The sequence below is a fragment of the Acomys russatus genome, chromosome 7 (genome assembly GCF_903995435.1).
Source record: "Acomys russatus chromosome 7, mAcoRus1.1, whole genome shotgun sequence".
NCBI lineage: Eukaryota > Metazoa > Chordata > Mammalia > Rodentia > Muridae > Acomys > Acomys russatus.
Window position 1 is genome coordinate 57,947,383 of NC_067143.1, and position 24,897 is coordinate 57,972,279.

Genomic DNA, 24,897 nt, shown 5'->3' on the forward strand with positions numbered 1-24,897 from the left:
GCTTATGGGTGTTAGGACCTGAGACTTAGGAATGGGGATTGTCAGGGGGCTTCACAAAAGTGAGAAAAGATGGGTGTTCTGCCAGGGTCTGCTTAATTAGTCCTCTGTGAACCTGAGCAGAGAGTGCCAAAAGGGCAGAGCAGAAAGTCTACTAAAGATCTGGGAATGACAGTGGGGACCTGGACTTGGAGGAGTGGAGGAGGAGGTGAGGATCTGCAGTCAGCCCACTTGCTTTCCTGGCAGGGATGGCCTGAGGGTTCCCAGGAAGCACGTGTTGGATTTGAGGGCAGGGAAGACTGGGAGGGGAGGTTGGGGGGTGGGGGAGGATCTGCCTGTGGGTTCTCCAGGAGATGGGGGAGGCTGCAACAGGTGTTTTGTTGCAGATCTGAGGATGAGATAGGGGGAATTGATTTGGAAAAGCAGAGAGAGAGAGAGAGAGAGAGAGAGAGAGAGAGAGAGAGAGAGAGAGAGAGAGAGAATATCTGTAGTTACCTATCTGGTTCCGTGGCAGGAATGGACAGTGTGTTTTCAGGGAGGATCTGCTGGAATGGGGGTGAGACAAAGCAAAGAGTTGGGGGAGGGGGGTTAGGAGAGGAAGATCAGTGGGAATCTATCAGAGATGAGGCAGCCACAGGAGTTCTGCTACAGAGATGGGCATGAGATTGGTGTATTGAACTTGGAGAAATGGAGAGAGATGGAGGATTTGCAGTCAGCCTGTTTCCCTGGCTGGAGTTGACTTCCTCATTTTTCATCTGACAGCTTGTTATCAGAGTTGTTAGTGTTAGAGCCTGGATCCTGGCAGTGCCGACCGCCCCTCCCCGCTCCCTGCCACACACACACATCCTCAACAGAGCAATTAAGGCAATCAGTAGTAATGAATGTGGCCACACCAGGAAGACAAACAGTGAGGCCCATCATTGGGTTTGGGCTCCTCACACAAGAATAACATTTGAAAAGAAGACAAGTGGTCTGTGTAATTAAAGTAGTCCTGGTTAAGATGTGGCACAGGCATGTCATTTTCTCAGCTCCAGTCTGTCCTGCAAGGTGGTCTGACAAGTTGTCAGGACTGTCAGAATGGTGTCTCTTTCCCAACCTTTGTTCCTGAAAGGATGGTTACATGATGGGGCCCAGAGACAGATGCTAAATGATGCTTTTGGGAAGAAGGACTATAATTGGGTCATATGAGTTGAGATTGCAGGGTCTTCCAGTCTAGACTTTATTGTGAACAAGTTGGATTTCTGGCATGGTGGAAGAGAAGTCAGAAACAATAGAAAATATATCCCCTTTCCTGTGCTTTTCTTCCTGTTATTGGATCTACTGCTCTGCTCCTTTCTAGACAAATACTTACTTGAAACATTTTTAGGTTATTAATGCAACAGAAAAAAGGCCTCACTTTAACCACCACTAATGAGCTCATCTCCTCTGAACATGAGTCTTAGGGTATCACATGTACTTAGGCTCCATGACTCCTGTTGAAAACTGTGGGGAGAAGGATTAGGGTGGACATTATGAGAAGGAAGTGCCACAACTCAGCGAACATATTCTTTTAAAGTCTTGTTACCATGAAGATGCAGGCCGAAATCATCAACAAGGGTGTTGATGTACATGGAAGCATCTCGGTGTGAATCTGTCCTCAGCCCGGGCTCAAGCTGACTGCACCTGTAAGAGGTGCAGTAAGCCAGCCATGGCAGTGCATGCCTGTAACGCCAGCGCTCGCTGGGTGGAGGTGGGAGGATTTTAAAATAAGGCCAGGTTGGAGCACATGGTGGGTTTTAGGCTAGCCTAGGCTATCTAATGAGACCCTGCTTCAGGAAAACCAAAACAAGGGTGGGTGAGATGTCTCAGTGGCTAAAGGCATTTTCTACCAAGCCTGAGAGTGGTCCCCAGGATCCACATGGTAGAAGACAAAATTACAAGTGTTTCTCTGACTGTGATTTGTGCCCTGACATACATATTTCTGTCTCTATTATTCTCTCTCTCTCTCTCTCTCTCTCTCTCTCTCTCTCTCTCTCTCTCTCTCTCATTCTCTCACACAAACTAGGTAAACAAATGTAATAAAAAAATTTTAAAACAAACAAAAAAATCAAAGCTGAAGATGATATAGTAATATATATCTACAAGACTGAGGGGGTTGGATACTTGACAGAAATAATTATGCTCAGAGTTTCCTGAATGCAAACAGGAACAGGTAAGATTTTCTAATGAGTTTGGGTTTCATTAGATATCTGTGAGTTTTCAACTGCAGATTGTTATGTATTGTATCTGCTAACTTAACCCCTTAATCTGCATGTTAAGAATCACTGTGGTAAGGAGTGGGCAGGAATAAATAAAGTGAAATGTACTGATTAGACCACACTTTCCCAAGTAGGATGAGATCCTCAGAAGCTGTTAAGTTGCCTGGCTTATTCCTTGCTTTTTACATGGCCAATATCAATCCAAAAGCAAGAAGGAAACCAAAGTTCTGAAATTAGAATTGGAGAACTTCATATATATATGAAGAAGAAGAAGAAGAAGAAGAAGAAGAAGAAGAAGAAGAAGAAGAAGAAGAAGAAAAAGAAGAAGAAGAAGAAAAAGAAGAAGAAGAAGAAGAAGAAGAAGAAGAAGAAGAAGAAGAAAATTTTATTTATTTATTTATTTATTTATTTATTTATTTATTTATTTTTAAAGGTTCTTTGATCCTTGTGTAAAGCAAGAAATTTGTGAAGGTTTGCCCCTCCTTGAAGTTTGACTTTTGGGGCCATTTATGGATTATATTTTATTTACCAAATTTTTATTTGCTCTGGGCACCCCAGTAGTCTGTGGGAATAAAACAACAATGTTTTGTTCATTGTCGTAATTCTTCCTTAGAAAATACTGGTCTTGGTTTAGGATGCCAAAATCCGTTTGCTAAATGTGGCCCCTGGTGGCCAAGAGAAGAAAACACTGCGGCATGCTTCACCTTGGATGTCTCCCTACCGAGAATGCCAATGTCAAAGAAGCCAGAAGAAAAAAGGTCACTCAAATCCCTTCTCATTAAAGGCAACCTTACTCTCCTCATTACATTACCTGGTGGCTCTAAATGTCAAAGAATGAGGAGAAATAACAACAACAAAAAAATAAAATAAAAACTCCATGTTTCCCCCCTTTCTCCCCCTCTCTCTCCTTCATTTTCTTCCTTCCTCCCATCTTGCTTTTCTTTATTTCTTTTACAAGATTATCAGAATGGCACATTATAAAAGCTTCCCCACTTCCATCTTTTGCTTGGTCCCCTCACTACTGTATTTTCCATATGAAATGCGACAGTGTGGTCATGGGTGTCATGAAGAAACCACCCAAAAGAAAGGGCCAGCCCTTCTCAGTGCTCACTGGCACAAGAACATAGCAGACCAGCTGATAGTGCTCAGTGTAGGGGTCTGATGAGCAAGACCATGACTTGACACACAGTGGAGCCTCCTCACTAGGCTTGGAAAGGGATATTTTTCTCCTTGTGTCTGGAAACTTTTGTGCTGCTCTGAGAAGAAAGGACAATGATTATTTCTCATACCACTCTGTATTAGCTTTTTTGATGATATCGACTTGGCCAGGCTACCACCTGCAGATTTTCAACCAGACACCCACCTAAGATTTGCTGAGAATGGATCTTAAAGTGTAACTAAAATCTATAACCTATTACCTGCAGGTAGAGACCATCCTGGACTATCTCGGTTGGCCTGGCTTGATTAGTTAAAAGCCCTCCAAGGAAGGGCTGTGGTTCCTGCCTCCCCTCCGCCTCCCCAAGAGGAGACAGATAGGTGTGAAGCTATATCAATAGGGTGTTTGCCCAGCGTGCTTGAAGCTCTGAGTCTGATACCCAACACTGTATAAACCAGGCATGGTGGTGCCCATTTGTAATCCCATCACACTGAAGCAGGAGGCAGGAGGATCAGGTACTCATGGTCATCCTTGAGGTCAGCCTGAGTTATATCCGACCTTGGCTCAAAGGGAGGGAGAGAGAAAGAAAGATACAGAGAGACACAACAGAGAGAGAGAGAGAGAGAGAGAGAGAGAGAGAGAGAGAGAGAGAGAGAGAGAGAGAGAGAGACAGAGACAGAGAGAGACAGAGACAGAGACAGAGACAGAGACAGAGACAGAGAGAGGCTTCTGGTGAGGAACAACTTCAGCCCTAGACTCTGATGATCCCTTAGTTTTTCTTTCTTATTGCCAGTGCTGTGGATGGTTTAGTCAGCCCTGACAAATTTACTAGCCACTTCCGATGAATTAATTTGCTAAAGTTTCTGGTAAAGGAAAAAAACAAAAAAACAAAAAACACAAACCACACACCACAAAGTGTACCAGTGGCTAGAATAGCAAAGATTTATTGTCTCACATTTCTGCAGGACAGAGGCCCAAGGTGAGTGTGTCAGCAGGTTGATTCTTCCTGAGGGTTGCAATGCTTCTCAGTGCCTTCCATACCTCTTCCCTAGCTTCCGTAGATCGCTGTCAGTTGCTGGCATCTCCGCAATGTTTGTCTTCATCTTCATATAGTGCTCGTCTATGGGTGTCTCTCTCTGCATCTAAATATCCCCATTTTATAAAGACATAAGATATATAGAATTGGCATGTTCTAATGACCCACTTTTAAACCAGTTAGTTCTATAGGGGCCTGCATCTCCAAATGTAAGGGTCACCTTTTGGGGTCCTGCAGTTTAGGATTCCAGCACACTTTCGAAGACATTAATTTATCCCAGCTGTTACTGGGCCCTGAGTTGATTGCTTAGTCACATTCCTCAAAGAAGCTTACCAGAAACTTCCATTACTCCAGGTGAACACATCCCATGTCTCAAGAGGCACTGGCTCATCCTCTGATATGGAGACACTGAAATCTGAGTATAAACATAATGCAATTGCCTGGATCACAGACTGTCAAGACTGGGGAATCAGAACATGACTTATGGTAGCACTGTCAGAACTGTGGAGACAGCTCAGTCAAAAAGGCTGCAAGGGTCTCTTAACAGAGGGGTGGGATGGTATTTTAACTTCCACCTGGCTCCCCTTCAGCAGCTGTTTAAGCTCTAAGTGAAATGGAAAGCTTGGGAAGTAGATAGCTGGCTCCTTGGATTTCCCACACAGAAGAAGTAAGTATCATGAGAACTTACAAATGTGAAGATGTAGAGGTTGAGTAGCGCAAATGGCTGGGGCCTGGGGATGGATGAAGGTACTTCATGACTTGTTCCCTGGATGTGCATTACACATTTGCTCATAGCCAATCGAATCTTCTCTGGTGTAACCCTTATCTCACTCTGTTTCTTTTTATTTATTTATTTATTCTTAGCTGCCCTAGGAGTTGGATTCAGGGCCTTATGCATGCTAAGAAGGTACTCTACCTCAGATAGCATGTCCCCAGCCACTCAGATGTGTGAATTATTCTCCCATCATAAGGTTGGAGGTAATGTGTCTTAGATGACACTCCTAAGACCCCACATCTAGAAAGGACTAGCCAAGACTCAGACGGACAGTCTCTCCTCATTCTTTGTGATTCCATATGTGAGCCTGCCTAGTCACTAAAGTTTATTTGTAACCTGCGATGGTTTGATTGAGAATGGGTCATATATTTGAATGTTCAGTTCCCTGCTTGTGGGCTGTTTGGAAACGATTAGGGGGTAGGACCCTGTTGGAGGAGGTGTGTCACTAAGGGTGGACTTAAAAGCTTCAAAAGCCCAGTTGTGGTGATTTGAATGAGAATGCCCCTCCCCTAGGCTCATATATTAAAATTCTTGGCCACCAGAGAGTGGAACTGTTGGGGAAGATTAGGAGGTGTGGCCTTGTTGGAGGAGGTGTATCATTGCGAGTGGGCTTTGAGGTTTCAAAAGCCCAAGCCTAGTCCAGTCTCTCTCTCTCTCTCTCTCTCTCTCTCTCTCTCTCTCTCTCTCTCTGCCTTTGAATAAGGATGAAAAGCTCTCAGCTGCTGCTCCAGCTCCACGTCTGTCTGCTTCCCACCGTGATAGTAATGGACTGAACATCAGGAGCCTTAAGCTCCTAGTTAAATGATTTTTTTTTATAAGAATTGCCTTGTCACAGTGTTTCTTTACAGCAATGGAATAGTAACTAAGATATAACCCAGTAAGCAACAGTCATGGTGCTTTTGTGAAACATTTGATGCTCATGCTACCAGCAAAGGTGGAACAGGGCAGCATTCAGCCACTGTGATCTTCTCTTTTTTCAGATTTCTTTTTATTCTATGTGTATAAATGTTTTACATGTGTGTGCATGTATGTATATGCAGTGTGTGTGTGTGTGTGTGATAGGTGGGGGAGGGAGGGAGAGAGAGAGAGAGAGAGAGAGAGAGAGAGAGAGAGAGAGAGAGAGAGAGAGAGAGAGAGAGAGAGAGAGAGAGAGAGAGAGAGAGAGAGAGAGAGCCTGTGGAGGCCAGAAGAGGGTGCTAGATTCCCTGAAACCAGAGTTACAAATGCTTATAAGCTGCCCTAAATACTAAGAATTGAACCTGGGTCCTTTGTAAGAGCAGAAAGTGTTCTTAACCTCCAGCTCTTCAGTCTCACATTCTACCTTCTTGTTCCAACCTTTATTCTACAAATAAAAGTCCTTTTCACAGTCTATTTAGTGCTCTGTCATTTTGCTTGTGTGTGTGTGTGTGTGTGTGTGCGCGCGCGCGCGTGCTTTTATGTTTTTATTGGTGATTTAGCTGTTTAATATGCCTCCTAAGCATAGTGATGAAGTGCCAAGAAGAGCATGCTATATCTTACATGAAAAACACACCAACTTGAGGCTGGCAATATGGCTCAGCTGATAAAGGTGTTGGCTACCAAACCTGATGGCCGGAGTCCAATTCCTGGCACCAATATGGTAGAAGGAGAGAACAGACTCCTGCAAACTGTCCTCTGATCTCAAAATGCCTGTTGTGGCTTGTGCATGTGTAGTCTCTCTCCCTCTCCCTCTCCCTCCCCCCCCCCCCCCCTCTCTCTCAAAGAAAGAAAGAAAGAAAATGCATGACATAGGTATGGCAGTAATCCCATCATTTCAGAGGAGGAGGCAGGAAGACAGTCTGAGGTTACATCACATTCTAGGCCAGTCTCAAAGCAAAAACAAAACAAAATACATATGTCAGATAAGCTTCTTTTAGATATGCATTATAGTGCTGTGCCCCATGAATTTAATGTTAACGAGTAAATATATACGTTAAATAAGATAAGTTTAATGAAACTTATATACTGACTGGTTGATAGACATACACCAGCGGTTTCTAAAACCTAACCACATTTATTTCTAGGAACATCAAATGCTTTAGTGTCCCCTATTCAGTGTTCTTGGTGACTTCATAGGATGCCCTTGCAGTAAGGAGCATCGGTGGTATGCATGCTTGTTGTCCTTTTCTACCAAGACATGAGGATTAGGACAGGGAACCGGAGAGCTGATGCCTCTCACGTCTTACCTGCCCTAGAAACGAAGGAAACTTCAGCCTGGAAGCCCCTGGAGGTGCCGTTTTCATCTGATTGGAAGCTGATGAGCATCACACTGGAGGAGCTCAGCACAGGGCCGGGTACCACATAGCCACAGAGCCGAGCTGTGAGGCCCCACGCAGGGGAGTGATGCCAAGTGAATGGATAAAGAAAAACAAACAAACAAACAAACAAACAAACAAAAAACGAGTGTGCTTTAGACAGTTGTTGACAGCCTTTTATAACAAATACCACAAACTCGTCTTCAAAACAAAGGGATATGCCTCTTCAAAATGTGTATTTGAGCCCTGTCTCAACTGCCAAATACTCCTGAAGTGCTGCTAAAGCAGTGGCTCTCAACCTGCCTGTCGTGATTCCTTTGGGGGTGGCATGTCAGATATTTACATTACGGTTCATAACAGTAGCAAAATTACAGCCATCAAGTAACCATGGTTGGGGGTCACCACAACATGAGGTATTGTAGTAACGGGTCACAACATTAGGAAGGTTGGGAACCACTGTGCTAAAGAATTGCCTCTAGCTGCAAGACTTAGGCAGTTTTTTTTGAGGTAGCAGGGTATTGAGTGAAACCAAGGGCCTTGCGCATGCTCAGAAAGCAATCGACCACCGAGCTGCCTCCCTAGCCGGTGAGGATTGTCTATCTGATTCCTCTTTGTTGGCATTTCACATTTTTGTTTAAATCATTCTTTGGTTCTTGCTTTTCACTCCTCCACATAAAAGCAGAAGGAGTGGCAGTGAGACGAGAGGGGGGGGGGAGGGAGTGGAAGGAAGGTGCTGGGAACAAAGGAAAATTAAGATATATCCTTTTATTTCTTATCTCAAGATCAGGCCCAAGGGCAAGCCAGGGCTCCAGGGGAATACAAACCTATTTCTTTCTCCCTCTCGACATCACTATGTACAGTCACATAGTCGGAAGTGCAGTCTCCATTTTCTTCTATTTCTAGGCTCTGAAATGACAGCTGAGAAGACACTTGGTTACACCCAGGAGTGAGCAGAGAACTCCTGGTCACTCGCCTTGCTCTAGAGTACGATCTTGGCTGAGAAAGTTCTAGAGATATTCGTGAGTGGGAAAGCTACTTAGGAAAAGACAGTAGACTCTCAAAATCCTGACACATAGAAGCTATCCCATGCAACCCGCATGTAAGGGAGGGAATCTGTGCAAATGTCTGAGCTCCCTAGTAGCCGCAGGAGCATGGAAGAACCACCTTGTGGAGACTGTCTTCTCTGGAGGCAACTTTGGGTTGTGCTATTTAGATGTGTAAGTGCTGGTCTGGATACATGCGGTCTTTCTAGGGATCTCACACCATACACCTTGTTCTTGGTATTTAAACGTGGACTTTCAGTTTGACTGACTCAAAGCTGAAGGTAACTGTACCTCTCACAAGGCATGTCTTTCTACCTGGGAGGATGTGCCCAGAAGGATGAGTCTGACCCATCGTCACACTTGCTCCCTGTTGCTACTATTGTGTACCACTGCCTCACCAAGTCACAAATGGATGCAAGAGCTGCTACCAAACACGTGTTGCCTGGAAGCTACTGGAAGCACCTGCAGAAGGAACTCGGGGTCAGAGCGGTGAGCTTGGAGAAATCACAGCTGTAAGCAGAAATCTTGGTGTAGGGTAGAGAGAGAGAGAGAGCTGCTTTTGGTGCCCAGCTGACCGCAAACCCGAGCAGTTTACTAAGAACCAATCATGACAGTTCTAGTCCTGTGCAGTTTCTGTGATCCCAATGTTAAATGGAAGCCTGGCTTGTTTCTCTCTCTTGTGCATGGTACCACTGTGTTATCTCAAAAAATGTGACAGAAGCTATGTTTAAGCCATTACCTTTCTTCCTCTGCACTGGTCTCTACCAGGTGTACTTACTTTGCATTTGGCAAGGGGAGGGGAAGTACACAGACAAAGGGAAGCACTTGAAGGGGGAGCAGGCAGACTGTGGGTTGTGATTTCATATGGAGGGGATGAAGGAATCGTGAACAATTTGGCATCACTAAACATTTTCTTAAGGAGCAATGGCCAGAGTTTAACTCAAAATCAACACGGTACGAATCCACAGTGTTTCTTGTGTCCTTGCCTGTGTTGCATCATATGACTTTACTACAGCCTTGGTTCTGGAACATGTATCAAGCATCCCTTGGACTAAGCATGTCGTTGCATAATGCAACACAAACGGATGCTGCACGAAACACCATGGTTCAGAAGCAATCCCAGCGCCTGTTATGAACTCGGGCGCTCTTGCTGCACATGCAGTTTTCCACTCCTCTTATAGAGACACAGCAGCTTCATTCTAGAAACCAGAGATCCAAGTATTTCCCTACCACCATTGCCCAGGATGAGTCAGATTGTCAGATCTTGGATTGGATTGTGTTAGAACATTTGGTTTTAAGAACTTCTGTTTGAGTTGCCTACTTGAAGTTAGGGGAAAAAAAAAAAAAAAAAAAAAAAAAAAAAAAAGAAAAGAATTTTGGCTTGGGATTAAGACAATGTTTCCAACAATTTCTGAAAGGGACCTAGGCATATTTTTACCATTTTGTATTTTTATAAAGTTAAAACACTGGACCACTTCTGGAAATCATTGAAGATGTTCTCTCTGTCCTGCAATCTCCATCTGCAGTCATTCTTAAAACCAATTATGATCTCATTTAGGCCTCTAACCTCTGGCAGTATTTGACATTTCACATACTATGAATCCCAGCTTCTCTCAAATGTTCACAGTTCAGTCCTATTAGTCGGCCTTGTTTTTGAGGAGTGGACTGGGGACTGGATAATTAATTCTTCATTCTCATTCTCTCTAAATTTTAACTCTTGAGGTAAATCCAAAGTGTTGGTCACATCTGTTCACTTGGTTTGCTTTGTGTTTTAAAGGCTTCATTTTCTGATTGGTCATAAAGACTCATCAGTTTGGTTTTCTGCCAGTATCTCAGACTCCTTTCCTCCCCGGACACACTTAGACATCAGTAACCATGTTGCGGTATGTAAGATGACGAACTCCTTGATTGTGCCGCCTAGTGATGTACTTGTCTTGGTTTAGGGAGGTAGACTTTATAATATCATAGTTTGAATATGAAATGTCCCCATTAGGCTCACGTGTTTGAATGCTTGATCCTCAGATGATGGGGATGGGTTGAAAGGTTGTGAGACCGTGAGGAGGTGGAGCCTCGCTGGAGGAAGTGGGTCACTGTGGGGCAGGCCTTGGGGGATTTGTGACCACTTTCTGTCCACCCTCTGCTTCCTGAGAGGTGATATCATATGACTGTCCCCCGTATTTACTGCCAACGTGCAATGATGCCATGATGGTCTGTATCATCTCAAGCTGAGAAGTTGAATATACCCATCCTCTCTTCAGCTGTTTCTTACTTGGACTTACTTGGACAATAAAGAAAATAACTAATAGAGATGTTTACACCAGTGGAGTTGACTGGGCAGGAGCGTTAGGGTTTATTCCTTCCCCTTTACCTTCCTTTCCTTTCTTTTCCTCTTATGCCTCTGCTCATTTATTATTTTAGAGAAAAATTTAACAAACAAATACCGGTCTCCATCCCTATCCTGACTGTTGACCTGCCTTCACCTATGTAGTGACGTATCTTCACAGAGGGGCCACTGCTGTTTAGTTGGAAGCAAACACGTGGCTGTCACACTACGGAGGTCGAATGAGCACTGCACTTATCATGACAGTAACGGCCTATATTTTGGCCTCAGCTTCACTTTCTCATATATTTTTTCTCATATTTTTTCTAAGTACGCTTTCTAACTCTGAGAAGTTGGAGACTCCCTGGCCCTGGCCTGTGCTGGCTCCTTTTTACTATGTCTTCTCTGCTTGGAACTGTTCATGACATCGGCGTGATTGTTATCAACTTCTTAATTAGTCATAATGTCTTTGTCCAGAATTTGAACTTATAAGAAAGAATGTTTCTAAAAGGTATGGAACTCGTGAAAGTCACCGTGTCTAAAGATTAGAGCAACCCTGGGAACTTATTTTTTGTTTGTTTTGAAAAAGACCTAAAGAGTGCAAGTGCCATCTAGTGGTGACTGCAGGGGAAACAAGCCTGGCCCTTCATGCGACTATTCAGTGTGTAGTGTGCCAGGTAAAATATGGCTGTAAAAAAATCAGATAAAAGCTCTGCCCGCACAACACCTCCGTCAGATTTCTTGTGATTATATCTTGTCTGATTTAGGACTAACACAATCCATACCTTAATTAGGCAATGGCTGGGGGCTTGGAAAATCCAGGTACAGCTAGCCATGTCACTGTAGTCTTCAGGGTAGTGAAGACTCTGTATGGTGCCTTCTTCAAAGAGGATAGTTAGAGACCTGCAGCCAGAATCTACAACAAGGGAGGGAGGAACAAATGGAGGCACCCAAGAATGGCTATCTGTGTCTCCCTCCTATCTCTACCAAGTGATAAACTACATCTTTTAGCAGAACCAACACAAAGGCAGAGTTATGTGCACTAGCTTACATATCTCTTAAGGTCTTCTCAGCTCACGGGCCAGTGATCACCAGGAACTTTCAGGGACAGGGGAGGAGAGACTACATCTTTCCACTATGGAGTCAGCGGAGCTCAGGTGGGTCTGATGACCCTCCCCCCACTCCTGTGCTGTCAAACTTCTGCAAAGGGCCTAGATAGTAAGAAATGAAAGTAAATAGTTTTACCAGGAAGATAGCTTGGCTTAAGAGCTTTATAGGTGAGATTAAACCCAGTGGCATAGTCTGTGGCATCGGAGATGAATCTCAGCCGGATAGAACTGGAGCCAATGAAAATGGACGAAGGGAGGCTTTCCCCACAGAATTTCCCTGCAGTGTGAGGAGAGGCTTGGATCAGTGTCTGAAAAATGGAGCCACACACGTGACCTAAGGAGATGTGAGCTTGTCCTGGAAGTTCAGGATTTTCTGAATTAGGCTTCTCAGCTTCTGTACTAGTAGGGTTTTGATCCAGAATGTTCTGTGTTTATGTTGCTCTTTGGCTTTTGCCGGATGTATTTCTCAATTTTCTGTCCTTTAATACAGTCTCTCCCATATTCTCTGTCATCTCCTACACTCTCTTCAGTTTAACAGCAAAGAATACTTCTAAAATTTTGCCCAGTATCTTCCAATGGAGTGAGTGAAGTTACTTCAGGGTGGGAATCACAGAAACACCACTCCATTTCTGTAATTTGATTGAATGAGGCAGAATATCACTCTACATGCCGAGCTGGCCATGGATTTGCACTCCTCCTATTTTAAGCTCCAAAATTCTGGGATTACATATGTATGCCACTGTGCCTGGCTTCATTTATCTTTCTTATATAACTAAGCTTTGCTTCCCCCCATGGTTGTATCCTGGTATCATCCTTCATAGCCTACTGAGGCCTATAAAAGTCACTTGTATCCACAGTTAAGCAATGTACCACCTGAGGTGACTGGGAGGTGGGGGTGAGGGTGGCCACAGCAATGCATGTAAAGTTTACTCCTAATGGGGTCAAGATCCAGGCATTCTGGCTTTACAAGTATCAGGTGGAGCCGCTGAAGTCCCCCCCCCCCCGCCTCAGGCTCAGTTCCCCCCATTTTAGCGCAGACTCTAAAAATTGGAAGAGAAAAAATGTAGCATTTATAGATGGCTCCATGACAGCCATATTGTACCAGACCTTGTTAAGTCCGCTTAGCCCAGCTTTCCATATGAGATTGTGATGGTCCACTCACCAACAAGCCTCTCGTCTAAGGAATACATTGCCAGGTAATTGTGCTGACAAGACTCTACATCCAAGTGGGAGAAATTGAACAACATATGCATGTCCTCTGGAACCAGCAGGGTCCAGACACACAGTCTGCAGGCAGATACACAAGAAGCTGTAACCTCTAGACAGAATGTGACAGCCATGGCACAGTCAGGCTGGAGGTGGAGTCTCCGGGAGGACAACAGAGGGAGTACTCACTGCTTGCTCTCGTAGTATAGGTGGAGGCTTTCTGGGAAGTGCAGCTCTCCCTCAGACCCACTGATTAGCCCATCAGGCTCACTGCATGAGGCTGAGAGGGAAAGTCACAGCATAAGGGCTGACAGCCAATGCTGAAGACATGGGAGGCACTGGTTCTCCTTTCTGTACTTTTGTTGCACTATTCTTTTCCTGTCTTGGCTTCTATGCTGTCTCTTTGTTTAGAATTTTGTCCCCTTTAGGCCCTTCTTACTCTTGAGATGCTGTGACCTTTTGTTCTCTTTTCCCCTGACCCTGAGACTTCATTCTGAGAGTGCTGGCACTTCCCAGGTTCTGCCCTCACCTTCTTTTTTCTTTTCTATCAGGAGCACCAACATAGGCTTAATCACACCACAGTTTCAACTCTTACCACTGCTCTTCTGGCCTTTAGGTCAGATTTAGACTAATGTCCAGTTATCTTCCCCAAACTCAACACGGTATAAGTGGAATCTGCCTCGTCAGTAAAACTGTGGCTGCTTCTGATCTGATTGGTATGAGCTTTCAGTCCCTCGTGCTAAAAAGCTGTGATAGTATCAAGAATCAAGTTGGATTTCTCTCTCTCTTCAAAACTGGCTCTAAGTGTTTTGTTTTGTTTTGTTTTGTTTTTTTTCTTCCTATTTCTGTCTTTTCACTTTCTGGCCTTTACCTTGTTTTAGTCTGTCATTTAAAAAAATCTCTCATGAATTTCACTTGACTTTCTCTTCCCTTATTCTTCTTTCTGTTGTTATTATATTATACTGTAGATGTGATGTATTTACCTAAATCAACTTTTCATTGTAAAATGAAGTTTGGTTTCTGACTGAAATGTGCAGTTTCCAGAATTTGATCTCAAATTATCTTTCTATTTTTCTTTTCTTATGTGACTTCACTACACATCTTACACTAAGGCTGCTTTGGTTGACTTGTTGTTTCACCCCATATTTTTCCTTCTTTACCTTTTGTGCTTTATCCTGGATAAGGATGTCTCTGTTGCAAAGCCTACACTGGTCATTTATATCTGGGAGAAGCTTAACTCTGGGGAGTCTACTTTTCCATATTGTTTTTTGAAAAAAAAAAAAATCCTACCAGCTCAAAGGTCCAGTGAATAGTTAAGCCAAGATCCAATCTCATTTCTTTATGGATGATGTAACTGAGAAAAGAGCTTGCCCCAAATCTCAATGAATTCATTGAAGAGTCACAGCAAACAGGGACACGCCCTTTGTGTTAGCAGGGAATCTTTCAAGGGAGAACCATTGTTAACTGCACCATATCCCCTCTTCTCCTATTATCTTACTGATGTTGTTTACCAACTAGTGTTTGCTGAGTTAGTCAAAGCTATGGCTTGCCAAGGAGACACAGGGAAGGGAGTGGGTCTCTATGGTCATGGAATTGGTCGGCCAGCAGGGATAGCTGTGGATGCTCATCAGAGTTTTATGCCAAGAGCTCACAGAAACACCACCAGAGGAAGATTTTTGATGATGATGACAGGAACTGACTCAGAAATGTTAGGATGTTAATTCATGCTTCTGTGAGTGCAGGCTGCAGCAAGCACCCACCTCTTCTGCTCTTTCTCCGATGGCCTGAAAAGAAAAGAAAGATGCATTTCAAAGCTTGTGGTACCTTGGACAAGAAACTGATTAAAAAATTAATAAACAGATCACTTAAAGTCAATATGCAAATACTGAAAATTTAATCTGTGAAAAGAGCAGGATGGACAAAATGACAAAGATGGACAGAGGTCCTGGCATTTTGAGTTGATCTCACTTAGTTTATTCTTACTAATGAAGAAACAGTGATTAACTTGGAGATTACACAGAACAAAAAGAGGCAAGGATGCATGGGAGTGGAGGCCAGAGAGAGAAATAATCTTCCTCTAAGAATGAGCATTTTGAATAGTCACACACTGAGGTTCAGATATCTGCTGTTGGGCCATACTATTGGGGGAAAAAACCAGTTGTGAGTTAACTTTAGTTAATCCTTTTGGGAAATAAGGGAAGCCACTTTGAGACTGGAAGACACCAGTTAAGAAAACAGTTGAGTTTGGAAGTAGAAACGAAGCTGCAGTTTTCTCCTGGCTGGTCTGCTAGGAGGGAGAGTGTGGAGCCTGCCCCTCAGATTTACCACTTTGCTTCTGTGCCTGAGTTTCTCAATCTTTGTCTTACTAATTTGAGGTGAGATTATTTATTATGGTGCATGCTACTTGCTGTACTGTGCATGACTTAGCAGTTCCCGTGACCTCTATTCACTAGGCGCTGGTGTCCCTTCTTTATTTATAACATATAAAAATATTTCCCAATATCATTTTCTGGTGGTCTGATTATCAGTGGTTGATCATTACTGAGCTATGGTTTAGCTTGCTGAATCGTGCTAGAGCAGTTACCAAGTAGATGGCTATGTATGTAGTATGTCTGTATGCATGTCTGTATGTATGTAGTATGTAGTATGTATGTATGTAGTATGTAGTATGTATGTATGTATGTATGTATGTGTGTGTGTATGTCTGTATGTCTGTATGTGTGTGTGTATGTATCACCAGGTAACATAGTTTCAATCATAGGCAAAGTTTAAGCAATTTATGAGGAATGCATTCATTCTTCAGTGAATATTTTAATACTTAGATATCTATAATCATTTGCTCTTATATTAGATCGTACATTTAAAAATCATTATGTGTTACAGAAGTGGCCCTCCCAGTGCCAACTTGTCTAGCCTGCTGATGCTGGGTACCCACATAGATCTGTAGCTTCCTAAGCTGGCAGGATGGCTTCATTACCAGGCTGGATGTGTTTGTGGAGCCAGGGAAGCACTCTCCTAAGATCTGTGAAGATCCCGGGAGATCCTTGCTCGTTTTTCCTTGCGTTGTTTCTCCAGCCTCGACCACAGCCCAAGCCCCAAGAGGTCACACCAGCCAGAGTCCAGGTCCCTTTCTTATTCTTACACACGAGTGACCCTCCTGAATCTCCCTGAGGAAGGGAGAAGGAAGCCTCTGTTAGCATGATTGTGGTGGCGGTGCCTCAAAGTACTCTCTCTCCCCCCACACGGATGATAATAACAAACACTAACATGTCATCACTTCTGATAATTTAGACTCAGGACCCTGGGAGGATATCTGGGTACAATTTTCATTTGATCCCCAAATATCAGAATCTGTCAATTGCTACTCCTTCTCCCCTCCCTTGGCTCTCCTAAAAGCAGCAGCATTTCTTTTCATTCCTGTTCCTACTACACAACCAGAGACGTCTTGCCTAAGGATACAACTGATTTTTGTCTTCATAAACATTGAGAACTGACATTCCCAACACCTCTCAAAATAAGAAGAGACATCCTTAGTGGATGGGAGAACCCTGAGTTCTTGGTAGCATCTCTATAATTGTGGATTCTAGTTTTATCTGGGTTCAGCCTTTTTAGGCTCCTTGCCAGCTGGTCCTGGAGCATAGCTGTGCCCACTTACCTGACAAGCGTCTTTCCCTCCATCAGGGGATCCTGTGCAGAGAAATGTCTTCCCAGTAACGGGGTTCCTTAAGGTCAACAGAACTGCCTCACATTCCTCCTGAGTTAAAATTGGCAGGTTCACCTGCTGCAAGACTTGTGGGAGGCTGCCACCTGGAGGGAAGAGATGGGCACATCCAGGTAAGCCTTCATCCCCATCCTTCCATGACGAGCAGCTGGATGCAGGTTTGTGTCTTTTTGGAAGAGTCTCAATTCCTTAACCATGTTGTGAAATCCTCTTCCTGAATTTGAAATGTTTGTCTGGTTGTTTAGAAAAAATAATTAGAAAAAAAATTAAAAAAAAAATTTCTGGCCAGGTGGTTGTGGCGCACACCTTTAATCCCAGCACTTTGGAGGCAGAGGCAGGCGGATCGCTGTGAGTTCGAGGCCAGCCTGGTTTACAAAGTGAGTCTAGGACAGCCAGGACTACAAGAGAAACCCTGTCTCAAAAAACAAAACAAAACAAAAAAACAAATTTCTGGTTATCTACCAGAAAGTTTTGACTTTGGATTAAAAGGAGTGGCGCCGGGGCTCTTACCTTCAGTCAAGCGACCCCAGCCTGCAGTTGTACAAATAAGTCCAGCTTTAAAGTGTTCTCCTGGCTCTGGAAGACACACAGGCCTCACAAATTGGCCTGAAGAAAAGATCAAGGCAGGGCTTGGCATATGAAGAATCTATCATAGTTACACCTGTCAGCAACTGGGTGGTCCCCAAAGAGCCCTTAAAGATCGTGATAGGTCAGCCTGGAATCGTCAGGGCTCAGTGTCAACTCCCATCTCCTAATGCCACCCAATACTACATCCAGAGCCATAGGGAAAGGACATTTTAAGAAGGGGGACCCTCTAGACAAATCTCTGCTTCCAGTGTATGATCTAGAAGAGCTGCTCTCATGCTACATAACATTATCTGTAAGGGCATAGTGTGAATTAAAGGTTATTGGGTTAATAATTCAGGGTGCACTGTAAGCGTTTACCAAATTGGAAGGTTCCAACCATCTTCAGAAGAGCAATATCATAGTTCATAGGTTTTCTGGTGGAGAACTGTGGGTGGATGATGATGGTTTCAATGGCAAGCGTTTGCTCTCCTGGCTCAGCTTGGCTCAAGTCGTGTTCCCCAGCAGTGACATTCAAAGTTAATGCAATGTTTCTATAGAAAGGGAGAAGAACAAGGGTGGGGTTTTAATGATCCTCTGATGGTGGCTGTAAATGCTGGGAAAGTGGCCTCTTCAAAGTGACATGGGTGGAGTGCCGAGCAAAGCAAATGAGAATGAGCTCATTGCTATTAGGAAAAGGAAATACAGTATTGAGATAGTGACATGATATATTTAATATTTGTCAGCTAGAGAATCAGCTAGAGAAATACACATGCATTTGTAATTAAGGGAGCTAAAAAATATATGACACTATTCAACTAAGGCTGTCCCAGTCGTAGTATCAGTGAGTTATTTTGTGAATTATTTGTGATTCCCAGTAAGGGTGTTACTTCAGTGTTAAAAATCTCATGCTGTGTGTGTATTATGAAGGGCAGCAACCCAATTCTGATGTTCCAGGGAGTATGCATACTGAAAGACTTTGGACCAATTATAATGATGGAAAGTGGGAATTGTCTCTTTACCTTCTTTATATTTGTAATTTATAGTCGTCCCATGAAATGAGAAAATGCCATTTCCTCAAATCAGTGTTATCTAGGAGGAATTTGATAGGATGAGATGGATGGGATGGAGTAAGCACTTTGAACTTTTCACTTTGGGGGACCCTTGATTTCCAATGGTGATATTTTACACAGTATTGGAAAGGGCATCATCATTTCTCTTGGAATGTTTTCTGAATCTTGGATATATCATGTCCTTACTCTAGTACACAGCATCTCTCTAGCTTACCGCTGCCTGTACTCTAAGGGCATTATTTATTTGTTTGTTTGCTTGTTTATTTTTACTTTGCCTCAACATATAGGGTCTTTATATGTTTCTCAGGCTGCTCCCATATTCCTGGACTCAAGAAATCTTCTTGCTTCAGCTGTTCAAGCTGTTCAAGCAGCTGTGCCTACAAATGTGCACCACCATTTAAGGCCAAGTTCTCTTTTAAACTATGGGTCCTCTAGAGGGCACGATGCAGTTAGTGAGCATCCCAAAAACTGTTCACAGACTTGAGATGAAAGGAACACCATCTTGGTTACAGCCCGCTGAATGCACAGAACACGGAGAGTGCAGCATTTGGATAGTACTTGAAATATGATACAAAATAAAAGTTCACAGGCTGAAGTTCAGAGAAACAAGACCAACAGGAGGGAGGGAAGACATGGGGATCTATCTATCATCTGTCTGTCTATCTGTCTTTTTAAATTTAAATTTACTTTTAAACATTTATTCACTTTACATCCCAGTCATAGCTCCCTCCTTCATCTTCTTCCAGTCTTATCTTCTCTCCTTCTCCTCCCCTACTCCTTTCACCTAGTCCTGAGAGAGGGGGAGCCCTTCTCCCCTACCAATTGAGGCCAGCCTATCAAGTCTCATCAGGACTGCCTGCATCCTCTTCCTCTGTGGCATGGTAAGGCACTACACCAGGGGGAAGTGATCAAAGTGCAGGCAACAGAGCCCATGGCAGTGACAGCTCCTGCTCTCCTTAATACAGGACCCATATGGAGACTGAGCTGCCTCTCAGCTACATCTGAGTGGGGGTGCCTAGGTCCTCACCATACATGGTCCTTGTTTGGTGCATCTCTGCTGCTCTCCCCTCTGGTCCCAGATTTGTTGGCTCTGTTGGTCTTTGGGAAATCTATATTTTACTGGTCTGTTTTTGCTTTCTCTAACCTACTTAAGATGTATAATGAAACAGGTAGTGTTTTTTTTTTCTGCAATATTTTATCAAAACTAGTAGGAAACTTCCACTAGTCAGCCTTTTGATATTACTCTTTGTTGACGCCAGTGGGTTTATGTAAATAGAGTATTGTGCCTCTGCAAGAATCATTTTCCTACTAACACGAGGCTCAGCCTACAAGGTCACCAAGCCTCATTTGAGAAACCCAATTGGGAAGTTCCTTGTGTTTTACAAGAGTAATTAATTCTGACTCTAAAGGAAATACTGGGGTAACCTGGTCTTCCTCCATAAGCTAAGTGTTCCTACCTGTTAGCCATGCAGTGAGCAGCTGTGATGACCCATTGTGAAGAGATGATCGTTCCTCCACAGACATGCCTCTGTTTTTGTTTTAGAGACACCTAGAGGATGGAGATTTAAGCTGGTGAAAGTTATGCTGTGGGGTACTACCAAAACTATGACTGAACTTATTCTGAAAGACAGATACAGATAGCTTAACCATAGTGCTCATGACTCAGGCACCAGGACGGTGTATCTGACAGTAGTTTGGGCCTACTACTTTCACATATTCTTAATGAACTATTTGACCCCTAGAACTTCAAGACTGTTCTTTAGTTTGCCTCTTCAACATATTTAAAATGATATATATTTATTTATTTATTCCTCCATTCTATTGAAGTGTGTGTGTGTGTGTGTGTGTGTGTGTGTGTGTGTGTACATGCATGCACGCACACATAAACCCTTGTGTGCATGCACACATTTGCAAACATGCATGGTGGGCATGTGGCAATCAGAGGGCAAATCTTAGGCATCAGTTTTTTCCTTCTACCATGTGATCTCTGAGATCAAAATCAGATTTCAGGCTTGGTAGAAAGCATGTTTGCTCATTGAACTGTCTCTGGTCTTTATTAACATTCTGTCTTCAACTCAATCTATCCATGACATTCAACTTGATTTTTGTGGTGGCTTATAATTGACAAGTAAATACTTTCAATGAATAGCTTCACATATTTTAGGATGAGAAAATGACAGTTTATTAAAAAAATTCACCCTTAAGCACAAATTACTTATGAAAAAATAAAACACAAAGAGACACAGAAAAAGCTTCCAAGGCTACCCAGCTCAGTGTACAGTGAATCCAAGGCTACCCAGCTCAGTGTACAGTGAATCCAAGGCTATCCAGCTCAGTGTACAGTGACTCCAAGGCTATCCAGCTCAGTGTACAGTGACTCCAAGGTTACGCAGCTCAGTGTACAGTGAATCCAAGACTACCCAGCTCAGTGTACAGTGAATCCAAGGCTATCAAGCTCAGTGTACCATGAATCCAAGGCTACCCAGCTCAGTGTACAGTGAATCCAAGGCTATCCAGCTCAGTAGTGCAGTGAATGCTTAGAGATTTTTAGGCTCTAGATTAAATCATTTGAACCAAACCAACCAAACAATGAACAATCAAAAAGGAGGACTACAGAGAGGAGGCTAAGGATAGAAGACATCGAATTAAAAAAAATGAAAGAAAAAACAATGGGTTACCATTCTTATGATGTGAATATAAACTTTTGAAGTAAACAGATGACCAATTGATCAAGTCATCTACTCAAACAAGTATTTGTTAAGTTTATCAGTGGCACGGAGACATCCCAGTAAGCACAAAATCAACTGTGAATATTACACTTCTTTCAAGTTTAGGAAAGCATACTTCTGGGTGTGTTGTGAATTTTTTCCCCTAAGAAAGGGTGACCTAAGGGAGGTTGCATGTGATCCTGGGGGATACAAGATGGACACATCTTAGTTCACCTACCAGAGAAGGGTTTGTGAGACTCACCTGCCAAGGATAGGAACCTTTTTCCACTTGGCTTCCTCCAACAATGCGACTGAAAAGGCTGAAGTAATTCTGAGGCTGGGGCTTAACCAGACTCTGCCCACAGTTGGGAACTTGGGAAAAGGCAAAGCAGACACTGAGTCATTAGTTTCTAGGACTGAGATATGTAGAGAAATCTCCTGAGCAAGAACAAAATGCAGTCTGTGGGATATGCAGAAAAATTACAACATGGCTTTAAGTTGATGGTTGGGATTAGCTGTGTCTGGCAAAAGAAGAGATTACAGGTTTAGTCACACATATGATGTGTGCTACTTCTCTCTCTCTCTCTCTCTCTCTCTCCTCCCTCTCCTCTCTCTCCTCTCCTCTCTCTCTCTCTCTCTCTCTCTCTGTATTCATTTGAGTGTGTCCACATGTGCATGTGGTCAGAGATCAACTGTGACTATCTTCCTCTGCCCCTTTCCACTTGTTTTTAGAGACAAGATCTTTCATTGGCCTGGAACTCTCCAAATAGGCAAGTCTGGTAGTCAGTTAACCCCAAGAATCTGCCTGTCACTGCCTCCCAAGGAATTGCATTCAGGAATGTGCATTACTACATCAGCCTTTAAAAAATGGTTTCTGGGTGTTAAACCAGTTCTTTATGTTTGTACAACAAACACTTTGTTGACTGAATCATTTCCCCAGACCAATGGATGAAAAAGGTTAAAGGCTTCAGGGAGAGACTGGTGCTGGGTTGCCAGGAATACAGCCTCTTTTCTTTTTGAGCTCTCTGGAAAAAAGAGGTTCCTCACAGCACTCTGTGGTATCCCATGGCACTTACTGGGTACTAGGATGATCCTTTCTGGCTTTCAACCCAATTAGACTGTGGACTACACAGAGATGGGGATTTAGTCCTTTCCTTGCTTCCTTCCTTCCTTCCTTTCTTCCTTCCTTCCTTTCTTCCTTCTTTCCTTCCTTTCTTCCTTCTTTTCTTTTCATTTGTGAGATAATTTCATTTCACTTTGGACTCAGGATGACCTGAGTTCATGATTCTCCTGCCTCTGCCTTTGGAATTCTGGGATTACAGGAGTGAAATACCACATCTGCCACATGTGCAACAGATATTACAAGTCCTGGTGTACAAGGTTGCTTAGTTAGCTTGTAGATGATCCTCTAGTCTGTCTTAGTTACAATTGTCTCCACTTCTCTCCCTCTGTTCTGCCCATGAGACTGCGTCTGAAACCATGGCCAATGGTGCCTGCCACACAGTAAGATCTGAACTAACGCAGTTAGATTTAATGCAGGGCAGAAAACAGGTTGGTCAAGGACAGGAGTATAATGATGGACTCGCTTCACATTCCAGTGTTAAAACAGGTGCCTGTCAGGTAAAGGGACAAAAAACGTCACAAAAAGACTTAATCCCTGAGAACACTTCAGTACGTGTGTATTTATGTGGGCTTTTGACTTCATGGATAAGGGGCGAGTTTAAATTTGTTTGCTTGCACTGGGTAATTCAGTGGTGAATTTGTTCCTCTGAGGTCACTTTTTCCTATGAGGTTTTCAGGGAGTTCATATAAAGCTCTGCCTCATCATCTTCAGCTTCCTCACCTGAATGACTCTTTGAATGTTTCCTGACCACCTCATGTGAGAAGTCTTCCTTGATTTCCTCAGACTGGGTTCTGGATATTTCCCACAGTATAGCTCTTTCTCCCTACTCTCTATCACCCTTTAACAGTTCTTTCAAATCTACATTGTGAGAGTAAATTGTTTACTTGTCTCACTTGTCTGTAGATATCTTGAGCGAGAAACGTAGGCACGAGGCTCCTATTTTTCTGCACTTCTAAGGTCTATCCCAGTTCCTGGCTTACAAGTTACACTTGAACAGTATGACTAAATGAGCAAATGACTTTTCTTGGAAATAGATCCTTAAGAGGACAGCTATTTAGATCAACTTTAAAGCATATACAGCTCCCCCGTATAACTTATTGCTTAATCCCCACACCTTGCCTGCAAAAAAAAGCACTTACATCTTCATGCGGCAGATGTGAAAACTAAAAATCAAAGAGACACATAGCTAATAGCAGCAGAGCATGAAGCAACCAATTGTGCTTTCATTCTGAACACAGGGAAGGTATGATCAGAAGCTTTCCCAAATGCTTCAGATGAATGAAACATAAATCTGCTAGACATGAAATTTAGTATTCCCTGAAGTCCCCGAAACAGAGACAGAAAACATGCTGATTCTCCAGGCTGGCACAAGTCTGACCATAGAGAAGCCTGCCAAGAACTGTTTTCAGCTTATTAAACCAAGGTAGAGAAGTCATTTATACTATATGTCAGTGAGCGTGCCTCATATGCCTAGCAGGATAATTTCCCTGAGGATTCTAAATGCGTCCAAGTCTGTGCTGATCTCTAGAATTTGCTCCATGAAAGAATATAAGATTGTGTTATACATCCAAGAAAGTGGACAATCCCAGGCCAGTTGATAAAACCAGAAGAAAATACTTAGCTTCTCTATACATGTTTATATTTATTTCATATTGCTTCAATTTCATATGCTGATCACAGAAGAAAAAGCTAAATAAATGCTTCTGAGAACCAATTACATTTCTGAAAGAATTGTTTCTCTTGTATTCCCAAATGAGTGAGAAGTGGAACTGTTACTCTGAGCCTCAGAAGAGTGATCCCACCAGACAAAGAAAGAGGGTAGTTCTGGGGTTAACTTGAAACTTACCTCTGACGGAAGAAACAGTTGCAGAATTACCTTCTTCCAAACAGACCATCCCTAATATTAAAATCAACCTGTTCTTGCTTATAGGCATGTTGAGAGTCAAAGCTTCCCCCTGCAATGTTAAAGGTTAAAGAAAACGAAGGTGGCAAGTGGCAAGTGTTGGAAGGATAGCAACTGTCTAACTTAAAATATGCTTACTTATTAACTGAAACTTGAGGCATTCAACCTTGTCCATAAGATGTTTTCTGAATGTGGTTTCTTGGAAATGTCTTTTGTAAGATGTGGGGGAATCAACTACGGAAGCAAAGTCTTGGCTGAGCAGCCTAACATATTCTATTCCACCTACAGTAATAAGTTGCTTCCCCTAGTGTTTCTGGTTTAGCAAAGAGTCTGAGGTTTTGTTGTGATTGTTTTCTCCTTTTTTTGTAAATGTACACTAATGTGCGACACTAGTCCTGGGAAGATGAAAACAGCTCTCTAGTCACCATTCATAGGTAATTGATAACAGACTAAAGTAAGGATACCACACACAGCCATCTTGGTGGACCAATGAGTTTTATTGGTGTTACTTATAGGAATAGGGGGGCAGGGATTACTCACAGGAGCTGAAATGACTCAAAGATAGCACATCAACAAAAGCCCACCCCAGCATGGATAACATAAAACTGGAAATCTCTATAAAAAAGCTCATAAAAACTGGAAACCTAGAGCAC

The 24,897-nt window shown here is 43.0% G+C and overlaps 1 protein-coding gene across 1 annotated transcript; it reads right to left on the minus strand.

Moving 5' to 3' along the window:
- Positions 1 to 4,415: 4,415 nt before the first annotated feature.
- Ovch2 (ovochymase 2) lies at positions 4,416 to 24,275 on the minus strand. The gene is given in 18 exon segments (XM_051149610.1): positions 4,416 to 4,481; positions 4,483 to 4,532; positions 4,760 to 4,784; positions 4,786 to 4,841; positions 7,406 to 7,537; positions 8,299 to 8,392; positions 11,623 to 11,753; positions 12,083 to 12,223; positions 13,109 to 13,233; positions 13,342 to 13,432; positions 14,913 to 14,936; positions 16,130 to 16,319; positions 16,808 to 16,959; positions 17,384 to 17,479; positions 17,819 to 17,991; positions 19,968 to 20,059; positions 21,481 to 21,590; positions 24,188 to 24,275. Coding segments are annotated over 18 exon segments (1,836 nt in total).
- Between the last annotated feature and the right edge of the window lie 622 nt (positions 24,276 to 24,897).